General features: G+C 61.0%; 5 protein-coding genes across 5 annotated transcripts; all 5 read right to left on the bottom strand.

Moving 5' to 3' along the window:
- Positions 1-950: 950 nt before the first annotated feature.
- On the bottom strand, positions 951-1,418 carry LMJF_20_0490 (putative RNA polymerase subunit; the record flags this gene model as incomplete). The annotated part of the gene is made up of 1 exon (XM_001682755.1): positions 951-1,418. The coding sequence occupies one exon, from the start codon at positions 1,416-1,418 to the stop codon at positions 951-953; it is 468 nt and encodes a 155-aa protein (XP_001682807.1).
- A 564-nt stretch (positions 1,419-1,982) lies between these two features.
- On the bottom strand, positions 1,983-3,641 carry LMJF_20_0480 (conserved hypothetical protein; the record flags this gene model as incomplete). The annotated part of the gene is made up of 1 exon (XM_001682754.1): positions 1,983-3,641. The coding sequence occupies one exon, from the start codon at positions 3,639-3,641 to the stop codon at positions 1,983-1,985; it is 1,659 nt and encodes a 552-aa protein (XP_001682806.1).
- An 826-nt stretch (positions 3,642-4,467) lies between these two features.
- On the bottom strand, positions 4,468-6,285 carry LMJF_20_0470 (putative zeta tubulin; the record flags this gene model as incomplete). The annotated part of the gene is made up of 1 exon (XM_001682753.1): positions 4,468-6,285. One exon carries the CDS (start codon positions 6,283-6,285, stop codon positions 4,468-4,470), a length of 1,818 nt encoding a protein of 605 aa, XP_001682805.1.
- Positions 6,286-7,175: 890 nt separating this feature from the next.
- On the bottom strand, positions 7,176-8,303 carry LMJF_20_0460 (conserved hypothetical protein; the record flags this gene model as incomplete). Its single annotated transcript, XM_001682752.1, has 1 exon — positions 7,176-8,303. One exon carries the CDS (start codon positions 8,301-8,303, stop codon positions 7,176-7,178), a length of 1,128 nt encoding a protein of 375 aa, XP_001682804.1.
- Positions 8,304-10,956: 2,653 nt separating this feature from the next.
- Positions 10,957-11,247, bottom strand: LMJF_20_0450 (hypothetical protein; the record flags this gene model as incomplete). The annotated part of the gene is made up of 1 exon (XM_001682751.1): positions 10,957-11,247. The coding sequence occupies one exon, from the start codon at positions 11,245-11,247 to the stop codon at positions 10,957-10,959; it is 291 nt and encodes a 96-aa protein (XP_001682803.1).
- Between the last annotated feature and the right edge of the window lie 1,215 nt (positions 11,248-12,462).

Below are 12,462 nucleotides of genomic sequence, written 5' to 3'. Positions count from 1 at the left end.
ACGAGCTTCGCGTCCATGCCATTCATGCGGCACTGTGGGCACTGAAACGATGCAAAAACAGACGAAGAACGAGGCATCGGCAGCCGCATCATACACGTGGCGCACACGCACTGCGGCACTGCGGCCGCCGCGCCATCGTCTTTCGTACCGGCGCGGCCCACCGTCGACTGCGTAGATGTTGGAAGCCCGCTCATACCGCTCGGGGGAGGGGGGATGGGGGGGGGCACGGGAGATTGCACTTGTGCACGTGTGTATGTGTATGTGTATGTGTGTGTGTGTGTGTGTGTGTGTGTGTCCACGGAGGACACAACAAGATGCCCGTTGGCGCCCTTGAAAAAGGAAAGAGAGGAGGAACCGATGCGGTCGCCACCGGTGCGCGCGAGTGCGAGAGTGGGAAACAGAGAGCAACGGAGAGACACGATAGGACGGAAACGAAGCGAACACATGCAGTGTGTGTGGTGTGGGGGAGGGGGAGGGGGGCGAGTGTTGCCCAGCCGCAGCTATCTGTGGTAACATTCACGCACACACGCATGTCCACAGTGAAAGCACTGACGAAGAACAGCTACAAAAGCACGGCGCATCAGCGATGCGGTGGCCGTGGCTGCCACGTGTCGACCGGCGGCACACGCACATCCCTTCCTATCGCCACCCCCCTCTCTCCTTTCGGCAACCCCCCTCCTTGTTGAGGCGACCGCGTCGAATTCGAGCTTGCGTGTTTTGCTTGTTTATGCGCAGGGGAGGCCCGACGCGGACCACGTCAGGCAGTGCGCCATCGAATCCAATCGACCCGACAGCAAAACACAACGAAAAAAAGGGAGTGATGAGGCAGGCGCGGGAGTTCGACGCCTCTGCAACGCAGCACGCACCCTCCGCACCTGCCGCTCCGCTTCACAGCCCGTCCTCGAGAGAGAGAGAGACACTTCGACCTCCTCTGTTTCTGCGACACTACCTCAGACGGTATCGTACGTCGTAGGCTCTGTCCGGATTTTGTAGAATACAGTCGAGGCGCCGGTGATGTGAGAGCATATGGGGCACACGAGGCGCGAGTCTGGCTTGAAGTAGAGCTGCGCCGTGCAGTTTCCGCAGATATACAAGGTGCCTTCCTTATCTTCCCGGACGACGTCACCGAGGGTCTCCTGGGTGGCGAAGATGCCGGGCTTCGATTCCTGCGTAGCGGCGGTGGCCCCGTACTTGCCCTCCTCCTGCTTCACCTCGGTTTTGATGGGAACACCAGACATGGTTCGCCTCTCTATCGCTTTAGTGCGGCCGCATTCCGAATTCGGCCAGAGTCGGAGGCGGGCGCGCGTGCCGTCGATGGGATGACGGCCGGGTTGTTTGTTCGTTCGAGAACGGGCAGGCGCACACACGCGCGGACATGAGGGGGGAGGCGCGCGCGTATGCATGGTTGTGTGCAGCATGTCATGATGCGTGCGACGGTGTCGGGTGTGCGCGTGTGCAAGGACATGGGGGAAGGAGGAGGAAAGCAGCGTAAGTGGCAGGGAAGCGCGAGCCACCGAGACGCGTGCACAAGCGCGCACACAGACGCATGGGCGCATACACGGATCGAGTAAGCGGCGGAAGTACTAGCGCATGCCCATCTGATTCCAGAGGCGAGAGTGGTACGGAGCTTGTAACATCGCCTCACCATACACCACCCGCTCTTGTGCATGCAGCTCGACCTCGAACACGTGAAGCAACGCAAGGGAGAGGAGGAAGAGCCGCTAGCTCCGCCCATAACCCTCAAAGAACGCAGCATGCTAACGTCCACGTAAGCAGGCACACGTGTAAGAGGCGCTCGGGCGCAGCAGCTTCGATAACTTGTGATTCTTTCAGTTTCATGTGAACGTACCGGTGCATGCGCGGGGGAGAGGGGGGGGGGCGAGAGAAACAGAGGCGATGCAGGAGGAGGGCGGGAGAGCCGAGTCGAGACGAGAGGCACCTCCGATCCCCCTCAGGTGCAGGCAAAGCTCGCTCGCTTCAGTTTACCGCAGCAGCGGCCGCACACCGAGCTCTAGCGCTGGCCACAAGGGCACCTTCTTCGCCAGCATCGTGTGATACAGCTGGGCCGCATAACTGTGCAGCCGCTCCTGCAGCAGGCCCTTTAGCAGCAGGTTTAGCGTCTGCTCATTGCCACGCACACGGCGGCGTTGCATCTCAGCAAGGATCGCCGTCACACGGCGCCACTGCTGCGACTTCTCACAAGCGAGCAACAACAGCGTATACGTCTCTGCGTTCGGCTTCACCGAGGACCCACGCATAGCATCGTAGAGGGAGAAGCATGCGAGCGCCTGCTCCGAGAGCAACAGCGTCTCCAGCGACGCATTCAGCAGCGGCGTGGACACCGCCACGTGCCCTATTCGCGACAGCAGCGAAACCGCTTCCTCCACGTAGCCGCTCTCGTTCAAGCCCTTCAGCAGCGCCGTCAGCATTGGCGCGTCGACGGGAAGCTGCAGCGCTTGCACGGCGTCCGTGTAACGCGCCATCGCGAACTGCATCGCGTTGTTCACGTGGCATACGGTAAAGTATGCGGTGTAAGTCGTGCGCGTCGGCAGTAGAACAAACTTGTCCGCATCGAGGAGAAGTCGGTTGGCGAGATGGAAGGCGGTCGTGCTCGGTGCCGTAATGACGCTGAGTGTTGTCATGAAGTGCTCCAGTGAAAGGGGTGTCGGACTGATAAAGCAGCGCTTCTGATGGGTGTACAGGCGCCGCATGTCATCCAGAAACGGGACATCCTGCGGCGTCCGCGGCACTGCACGGGTGTCTGCCCCGCTAGACGGGGCTGCCAGTCGGGCTGCGTCGTGCGCGCGGCCCGTCAGCTGCTTCGTTGGCCCCTCCAGCCGACGGAGAAAACTCGCGTGAGAGTAGAGCAACATTACCGACTCACACGACCGTGGCTGCAGTGCCAGGTTCTGTGCGTAGACGCCATTAAGCAGAAAGTGCGCCACCTCGTCCGCTTTCGCAAGCTGGGGCATGGGAGAGGCTAGCAGCTCGCACAGCTGACGCTCCTTTCGCAGGTTCAGCTGCGCATGCTCGTCCAGCATAAATGGCTTGTCGACGAGGTTGAGCTGCCGACTCAGCTCGCCCACGCGCTGCCGCTCCGCAAACCGCTCTCGATTGGAGGGTACGTAGGTCTCCCCGAACGGCGCTGCAATCCGGGTTGTGGTAGTCTGCTGACCCGTCACTTCATCCACGTGCGTCTCCGACTCAGGCATGCCAGCGCCACCGGGTCGGTCGTGCAGGTAGGACGAGCTTGCCCGGTACTCCTCCTCGGCCTCAGCAATGAAGGCGATTGCGTCGGGGGTGACGCCGTGGTCGAGCAGTCCCCTCTCGCTGTTCTTGATGGCAAACCGAAAATGATCAGGCTCCTGTGCATCCGCCTGCTGCGTTCTACTGTCGTCCAGAGTCTGCGAGTCGACGTAGCGGCGCGACAGCCGCGGACTCGGTGGTGTCGTCAGCTTTTCCACCGGCGGAATGATAATACAAACGCGCTGATGCGCGACTGTCCACGGCGGCGCTGCGCCGGAGGACGCGTGGGACGCCGTGGTGATGAAGGCGCTCGGCGCACGACGGCGCACAAGCACAAAGGTGCGCGATCCCAACGTTGCCGCGCGACAACACCGTCTGCACGGCCATCGCTGCATGGCCGACGACGCGCCTGCACCCGAGAGCCTGATTCCTTTGCGTTTCTGTGTTCGGCCGTGACCGAGTTGAGCTCACAAAGTGGTCCACGGCTCCTTCTGGAGAAGGTGCCACCGTGTCCGAGCCTCAGGTAATATACGGGAATATTCCTTGTGAGGTGGGTGTGATGTGTGTGCTGCGTGCTAACGCGACGCAGGATGCGAGAGGTCGGGAGGAGGGAGGTAGCGGGCGCAACGGAAAGTCGGGCAGGTGTGGGCAGCACAGCAGAAGCGCTGCGGCTCATGTAAAGGCATGCGGGGCACCAACCATCACCGCATTCTATGGCGTGCGCGGGGCGGAGCGGCAACGTTGAAACGCGAACCTGCGCTCGTCGAGAGAACGTCGAAAAGGGCTCGATGCAATCGCCGAGGTTCGTGCGTGCGTCGCTGCGTGTGCGATACCGGGAAGGTGCAAGCGATACGGAACACGCCAGAAAGGCGGTGGCGAGAATGTGCCTTCCAACGACTACCACAGCGGGAAGGGAAGCGGAGAGCGCGTGCGGGACAAGCTGCGGGCCACCACCGCACCTGCCGAGCACAACACAACCCATCCCCTTCCCTTCTCCCATCACTCCACTCCCCCCCCCAACAACAACAAAACAGAGGGAAGGCACCGCCAAAGGCACCAACGCCACTAACGGGAGCAGCAGGGGCAGGGGGAAGGGGGATGAAAAAGAGAGACCCGCGTTCGCCTCACAAGGCGCATCACTTACAGCACCCACCCGCACACACACACCGGGAAGGCGAAGACATCGGCGTTCTCGCTGCGGACTTGCGGCTGAGTGAGCGGTTAGAGCTCCTCCGCTGTTGCCAACACCTCGGCGACTTCGCGGTACGCCCGCCGCACGTGTTCCGACTTCACGCCAACGTCTTCGTAGGCGGACATGAAGGCTCCACACGACACCTTCAGTGCAGCCGACCGGAGAAGCGGGAGCAGCACGCGCCTGTTCAGCTCAGCGGCCTGGTTCAGCACCAGTACTCCATCGAGCGCCTCGAACATCCTCGTTACCGGTGCACGACGCAGTTGTAGGTAGTGCAGGTACAGCGCTGGTGAAATCGTTGTGACGCACTCGAGGTACACGCGCTGGTTGAGCTTCTCGAGGTCTTCGCGATTCCAGGTGGCGCTGCTGCTCTCGTCATGCTCGCAACTCCCAAACCGCCCTTCGCCGCCTCGCGTTCGCGCGCTCGGTGGCGATGGAGGAGAGGGGGCCGAGAGTAGCGTGGATCGCTGACGCCGCCGTGACGCAAGGCTGGACGCTGCTGTGGCGGCGATACCTGCACGAGCCTCACCGCCGCTGTCAGACCCCAGACGACGGCTGCCGAGTTTCTTTGTGTTGTGATCGAAGAGGCGATACTGCGCGTCCCCATCATCCCCGTTCCCGCGCACGTTTCTCGTGCTACTTCTGTCGCTACCACGCCGAACGTGATCGCCGCCGCCCTCATGAATGCGGAGAGCGGTGCAACTCAGCATCTCGTCTATAGGGACCGTCGGCACATAGCCGGGCATAAAGGTCCTGCCGCCTTTGATGGTGAAGAACATCGCTCGATGAACGCACTGCCGCATGGTGGCGTAGCTGCGCTGTGGCGCGGCAAGGAGCGTCAGTATCTTGTTGCCGCCTGTGGTTTGCTTGTACGTCGGAGGGATGCACTGGATCAGAAGATTTGCGATACAGCTGGGTTGCTGGCCGTAGCCCAGCACCGGTAGCAACAGCGCTACGAGGATCTCATTCGCCTCCTTGAAGGTGACGCACCGTGTTAGCAGTGACGCGCCGGAGCACGCGCTGCTCCCGCTCGGCTCTCCAGGTGCCATCGCGTCGTCGTTGCGCAGGAGTAGGATCGCATCCGCGTGCCGCTGCAGGTGCTGCAGCGTCAAGGCGGCGTTCAGCCCCTGCGTCGCAACCTCACCTAGCGCCTGGGGGGCAACGGTGATGTTTACCAGGTGTCGCGCTCGCCGCTGCGTTCCCTGCACGCTGCTGTCAAAGCCGTCGTAGTGCATCATCTTGGACTCGTACACTTCATCCACCTGCTGGCCCGGCGGCGGTTCTGTGAAGTAGAGCCGCAGCCGCGCTGTCAGCTTCGATGCGAGCCCGCTCCCCGTCCCGCCAACGAGGCTGTGAAGAACGAGAATGGACTCGAAGCCGCCGCTGCCATCCTCGGCGTCGCTTGTGCGGCGCGTCTCGCGGTGAATTGCCTGCAACGCCTTTGCCAGCACATTGTCATCCTCGTCGCGCTGATCTCGTGCGATATTTCGAAATGCCCGCTGCACGGCTGCGTTGCGTTCCGTGCGCTTGCTCTGCTCCGTTTTAACACCGTAGTAGCCGAGACCCCAGTTGTTGCCGCGGCCGGACTGGCCATAAATCACGTTCTCCGCACGAATGAAGTCGGGGTGCCGCTGCTGCACCCCCAGCACGACCTTCGGCTCCGTGTCGACGAGGATGCAGCGCGCCTTGCCGTCGCGCGCAAAGAAGGGGGAAGGGTCCGCAACACGCGCCGGCGGCTTGTCTCCTGCGGATGATGCGGCGGAGGAGGTGCACAGTGCCAGCTGTGTGAAGAGCTCGTCACCGAGCTGATTGCCGCACTGCCCAATCAGCACCACGACGATCGCCATGGCGGTCTTTCCCCAGTGGTTCGTGCCCTTCCTTTTGTGGGAGACGCGCGCACACAAAGACGTGCGCGCAGTGGTAGCGGCTGAAGGGGCAGGCAGATCCGAATGCCGGGCGGGTGAGGGTTGACGTGTACCTCTATTCGACGGCCTCAATGCGGGCGTGCAGGGTGTCCGCGCAGGCGTGGTTGCACCCGCAGGACGACCACTGCCTCCGCCGCCGCCACTCGACGACGCCTCGGGTCAGTCGAACCAGTGTGAGCGCGTCGTCGAGAGTGACGTCTGAGATGGGCACCAGCGAAGAGGAGACGACGCACCACGGAGGAGTAAAATATGAGTGCTTGTATGTCTAAGCATCGCTGTGAGAAAGGAGCGCAACGATTCGGTGGTGGGCTGGAGGGCGGTGTGTGTGTGTGTGTGCTTGCTGGAGAGCAGCGACATCATCGACAGCGCGAAATATCATGACGGAGGCAGCGCAGAGACGTTCAAGTCTGCGAGGCGATGTGCATGAGGCCGCAAGGAAGTGGTGCGCAGCGGTGAGCCTTGACGAGGTGTGCGCGTGCTCGTGTGTGCCCGGATGTCCAATAGAGGTGCACGTGTCTGCTTTTCGTTTACCTGGTACATGCAGCCCTCTCTTCTACGTCGATGCGCATGCGCGCGAGCACCCACTCCTCCAAAAAGGCGTGGACAGACAACAACAGCAAAAAGAGCCTTCGCCTGTTCAAGTGCGTGCGTGTGCGTGTTTATGTGTGCGTCTTGCCACCGTGCTGCTACCCTGCGGCGGCTGCTCGCCACGCAGCCGCGCTCCGCAAGAAGCGAACAACATAGAGACGAAGCGAGAGTGAGAGAGCGTGCCCAAATGACAAGGAAATCGCCTACTGGCACGCACACACGCTTTAGTACTGTCGCCGCATGGTGCTGAAGCGAGCCCGTGAGTTGATCAGCCCCATCGTCACCAGCACCATGCGCAACTTCCACAAGAGCCACTGGACAATGTAGGCGATGGCAAAATACTGGATCCAGCCCCACTTGAGTACCTCGGCATAGGATGGCACATACTGCACCTCCGCCGGCGGGATGCGCAGCTGCACGTACCAGGTGAAGGTGTTGAGGTCATCTAGATCCTCCCAAAGCCCACGCACGATGCTCACATCTCTGCGCAGCACATCAAGCCCACCCGCTGCCTCGACGTAGGGACGCAGCACAACAGATTGATTGCGAGCAGCGTAGTTGCCAGAAAAGCGAGGGAGGTCTAACAAGTCTGCCGGCTGGCGCGCGAGCTCTTGCAGAGGGCTCGACGTGTATGTATGCATGTAGGAAACGTAGGGGGAGTTGATGAGGCTGTGCGTTGTGTAGAAGAGCATGTCTGCCTTAGTCAGCGCACACACGGGCGTCCCGCTCCAGCTGTACGTCGATGAGGTGGCCGTTGTGACGTTGCCGAAGCCTTTGTGCATGGGGGTTCGCCGATAGCGCAGCAGCGGCGCTGCCGTCAAGTTTACCTTCACGAGATGATGATTGATGTAGTACACGAACTCGGGCAGAAAGCTGGCCTCGAGGATCGCGTCACGCTGCGAAGTCGGCGCGTCGGCGCCACCACCAGTAGCGGCGCTGGTCGGCTCATAGAGGGAGGATACCTCGAGTGCGTCGCCGAGGGGGAAGCTCATCAAGAAGTTCGCGTAGTCGATCTTTCCGTCGCCGTCCCTGTCGTCCTCGTAGGTGGAAAAATACGGCAGAATGCGCAGCGACGTCCCCTGCAGCGCGCCGTGGAACAGGTCGGTGCAGGTCCAGAGGTACTCCCTGCCCAGCACGGTGCTGACACGCACCGCACACCGCCCCGTAAAGGTCACCTCTGGCATGTCGTAGAAGTAGTTTGCCTTCACCCAGAAGTTCTGCATGAAGAAAGCAATGGCAAAGGGAGCAACGACGATGGCGAGCAGGCACAGCACGTAGAAGAGCCACGACGCCAGCCCGCGCGGGGCGTAGCGCACCCCGTAGTGCTCGTGATAGAGAGAGAGGTGGATCATCTCGAGGCTCAGACGCTTCGGGTGCGTGTGTCGGTGCGTGCGCTTGTTCGTATTCTATGGATGGATGTGTGTTCGTGTGCGTGAGCAGATGTGTAGACAGCGCCTTCGTGGTGTACACCACTCCCCGTGTATGGCGTCTGGGAGGGAGGGAGGAGGATGGGGGGGGGGGCGGGAGAGTGTCCCTTTCCCTGTATCCGTTCTCTGTGCCTCTTCTCTTCCTGAGGGAGGGGGCGTGGGGCGGAGAGGGAGGGGTTATCCACCTAGGTTACGAAGAAGCACCACGCGGCATGATGAGTGCGCCGTGGTCGGCGGATGCATGACGTCCGAAGGAGCACCGGCGTGCGTGCGAGGGCAGTCGCTCGGCGAGCGAATTCGGCGACCAGCGTCATAGACCGAAGCGCCATGTTGTTTGGCCCGCCATACGGAAACAAGAAGGGGGGCAAGAGGACCGTAGATAGAGAGGGAGGGGGATCCCGTGAGCGACCTGCTACCCGGGCATAGGCATCGAGTGCTTCTGCTTGGTGCGAAGTCGCACCCGAAACGCACGTGGGGTGAAAGGTGGAGAAGAAAGGAGAGTGACCTGGCCGACCAAAGGGAAGGACACGCCAGACACGCTATGTGCACTACCACCGCCCAAGAGCATCTATGCAGGAACGGAGATGATACTCCGTCGCTCCTCGCCACACGACCCGTGCCGGGACAGCCTGGAGGGAGTGCTACGGTAGAGAAGATGCTCACGGCACTGCACGGGTCGGTGTGATGGCGTTCTCCACCGAGACACAAAGAGCCTCATGGCCTCTCCGCTGTCGCGGGCGGAGCGTGTGCTTGCATCCTTCCGACACCTCTCCCTTTCAACGGATGCCTCGTCGTCTTGTTTCACTTCTGAGACGGATATAAGCGCGATGCCCCGGCTGCCTCTCCGGGACCGCCCGCCGCAGCTCGCACCGTTGGCGAAAGCTTCGCCGCCTTGCTCTCCCAGCTTGCCTTGATGCCGCCCACACGTGGCGTGAGAGGGGCCAGAAGATGGCGAGGGCGTCCGCGAGGGGGACGACGAGGAGAGGGGAGGGGGGGGGGATGAGGCGGGCGATCAAAAGAGACGGAAACGTTAAAGGTCACGCGACGGAGGAGTGCAACATGTGCTGAACAAGTAGCGCGAGCTCCTTCGCATTCGTCTCCACCGCGTGTCCCGTCCCCTACACCCAAAAAATTGCTACACGGGTACCGTTGGCCTTCGTCGGCGGTCGTTTCCCACCGCTGCCGACGAAGCAAGTACCACAACGCACAGCGCACACATCCCCCTTCCCCCCATCCTCCAAACACCCACACACGCACGAACACCAACACAACAACGAAAACAGCAGTGATCCACCCACCTCGCACAACGGGGCGGGCGGCGGTACGTGTGAGGTGTGTGTGTGTGTGTGTGTGTGGAGGGGTGGCTAGGGGAAGGAGATGAGCAAGCATGCACACACAGACAGAAAAGGGAGAACAGCGAGTGATGGCAGGATGTGGTGTGAGAGCAAGCGCGTGCGATGAGAGGTGCAACGCAGGGAAAGGGATGGATAAGAGCAACAGAGGAAGCGGCCGGCGATGGGCAAGTTGGGAGGAAGAGAAGGACGGCGGCGCAGGACCACTTCAGCATGCGATCAAGGCAAGAGAACACACACACACACACACACACACGCATAAACGAAGACGTATCGTTGCGTGTCGCAAGACGGAAAGACGCGCACGCCGGTCCGTACGGTGCAGAGAGAATTTCGGCGGGAGCGCGGGTGAGCCATGAAGGGTGCGACGAGGAGCCTCGCACATATGCAGGTAGAGAGGCAATGACGAACAAGGGCCACGTCGAGGCGCATCCAACAAAGAAACATGCTTACGTAGGTAAAAAGAGGGGGAGGGGAGGGGATGGGTAGCGGGTGCGCGCGTGCGTGATGAGTAAAGTTGGAGCAAAGCCGCAAAGGAGTCGGAGGTGGGGGAGCGCACAGAATCCGAAGCAAGCACAGGGAGAGAAAGAGAGAACACACTCATAAAAAACAACAACAACCAAACAACGGAATGAGCGGCGCAGGGAGGTGGACGTAGACAATGTGGAGCGCACAGACACGCACACACACAACACACACGTACACGTAAACCTCAAATACTCTGACAGGCTTCAACGACGTACGCTTGAGTTTTCTTCGCTGCGAGATGCGTTTGTGCGCTCCTGTCTGTTTTCCGTTGCGTGTGTCCCGCTGCCTTTGGTGGTGATGGGGGTGGGGGTGGCATACGTATCGGTGCAAGTGCACGAGCCCGTCCGTGTGTTGGTGTAGGTGTATAAGTTTTCAAAGCCATGATGGGGTTTGGGGATGTAGACGGGAGGGGGAGGGGTGATGGACTACCGTGCCCTGTGCTCTTTCGTCTACAGCAAAATGAAACAGACATGCCGTGGTGTCCTCAAGAAGAGAGGAGAAAGAATCGGAAGAAGAAGAATGGGGGGGGGGAGGGAGCGGCTCTGGATGCCCCGAGCCCACGCCCCCTGCTTCCTTTTCCGTGAATAGATGATGAACAGTTGAGGAAGACGCTAGGGATAAACAGCACAGCCAACATCACAGCGACTTCTTTTCGTGTTGCGTTCGGTGCGACGCTTTCGATCAATGACAGGCGTGTGCTAGTGGACTCCCTTTTCCTCATTTTTAGTACCTTGGCGACCTGAGCGACGCAACAGGCACAGCGACGGGTCACTGCTGTCGACCAAAAACGATACTACAGGTGTCTCAACAATGATAAACTCCGTCAAGCAGTTGCGGTGACGTGGCTTAGAGAGGTGGTTGACCTGACTCGCGTGCGCTATCAGCTTGTCATCGTTAGTGCGCTCGTGGTAGTCGAGCGCGCGCTCGGGGGTGTTCGGCGGCGGGGCGCGCCTGCGGTCCTCGGCGTTGAACTTGTGCTCATCCTGCATGGTGATCCGAGACAATGGCGGAGAGAGGGGAGAACAGTGCGGAAGTCACAGACAACCCACGCTGCTTCTGCCCCTGTGGCTGCGTGCAAGGAGTGTGAGAGAGCGGGAGACCGCGTCAGATGGTACAGCGCGTCAACATGTGCGCATGCATGTGAGCACCATGGAAAAAGAAAATGTCAGTGCGTGGAGAAAGAAACAAGAGTGTGCCCGTTGTCAACCATGATCCACGGAGGGGAGCGAGCGAGGCGCAGTGGAAAACATATCCTAGCCGCAGCAGCAGGAAAGGAGGACGCCGTTGGCGGTCACGCATACACGGCCACGTTCGTGGTCAGTGCACGGCAGACAGAGAAAAGAAGAGAGGCGACGAATGATTATCTCTTGACGACTGGCACCATACGAAACCACCCGCACCACTGGTGCTGGGTGGTGAGCGCGTGTGCGTTCGGGCACGACACAGAACTTTGTAAGCGCACGCTCCCTCACCGCGCATTCGCTTGAGGTCCATTGAAGAGCTACCGTGCACGCAGCAGTGGCGTCTTCACCACAAAGGAAATAAATCGTCTTCTGCGCTGTAGTCTGGTCCTGCGCGATCACCTGGGTGGCGCGACGACAGCGCGGTGCCACTGCCGCCATACCCCTTTTCCCGCTCAGCCCACGTTCGATATTCTCTTCTTCTTTCGTCGTGTGCGGCACTCCGGCCATAGAATATGAGGCCAAACTCCGCTGCACCTCCCCACCCCACGCACCCACTCGCCCACACACGCGCGTTACAGCAATGCGCCCTACTCATTCATCGGAGCATCGCCTCGGACTCAGACTCCACCCACCATCCCCGCCTCGCGGGTCGCCACGCAGTGCAGCCATCGGGGTGGCTCAAGCACCCCCACCACCACCACCAGCAGGGCAGTGTGAGGACCTGGTGAGGTTGGTGCGAGTCAGGCTGGCGCATTGCCCATCCCATGGATGGCGCACACGTCGGCACTGTCGCAGCTCGCTCTGGGGCCACGCCATGCTGGGAATCACCGCCGACATCCGCAGCGATGCATCGCTCTGCCCTCCTCTTGCGCCGTGGGGTGCTTGGCCCTGTCAGCGCCAGAGGTGGTCTGGCATCGGCAGGGACATAAGGGGCTGCTTGGCGTTCCGACACAGAGAGCGGGTGTGCTGGACCCTGAGGTACGACGCACTGAGCGGTGTCGCCCCCGCCATGACGGACTC

Source organism: Leishmania major, chromosome 20 (genome assembly GCF_000002725.2).
Source record: "Leishmania major strain Friedlin complete genome, chromosome 20".
Lineage (NCBI taxonomy): Eukaryota > Euglenozoa > Kinetoplastea > Trypanosomatida > Trypanosomatidae > Leishmania > Leishmania major.
This window is presented reverse-complemented; position numbering and strand designations above follow the sequence as displayed.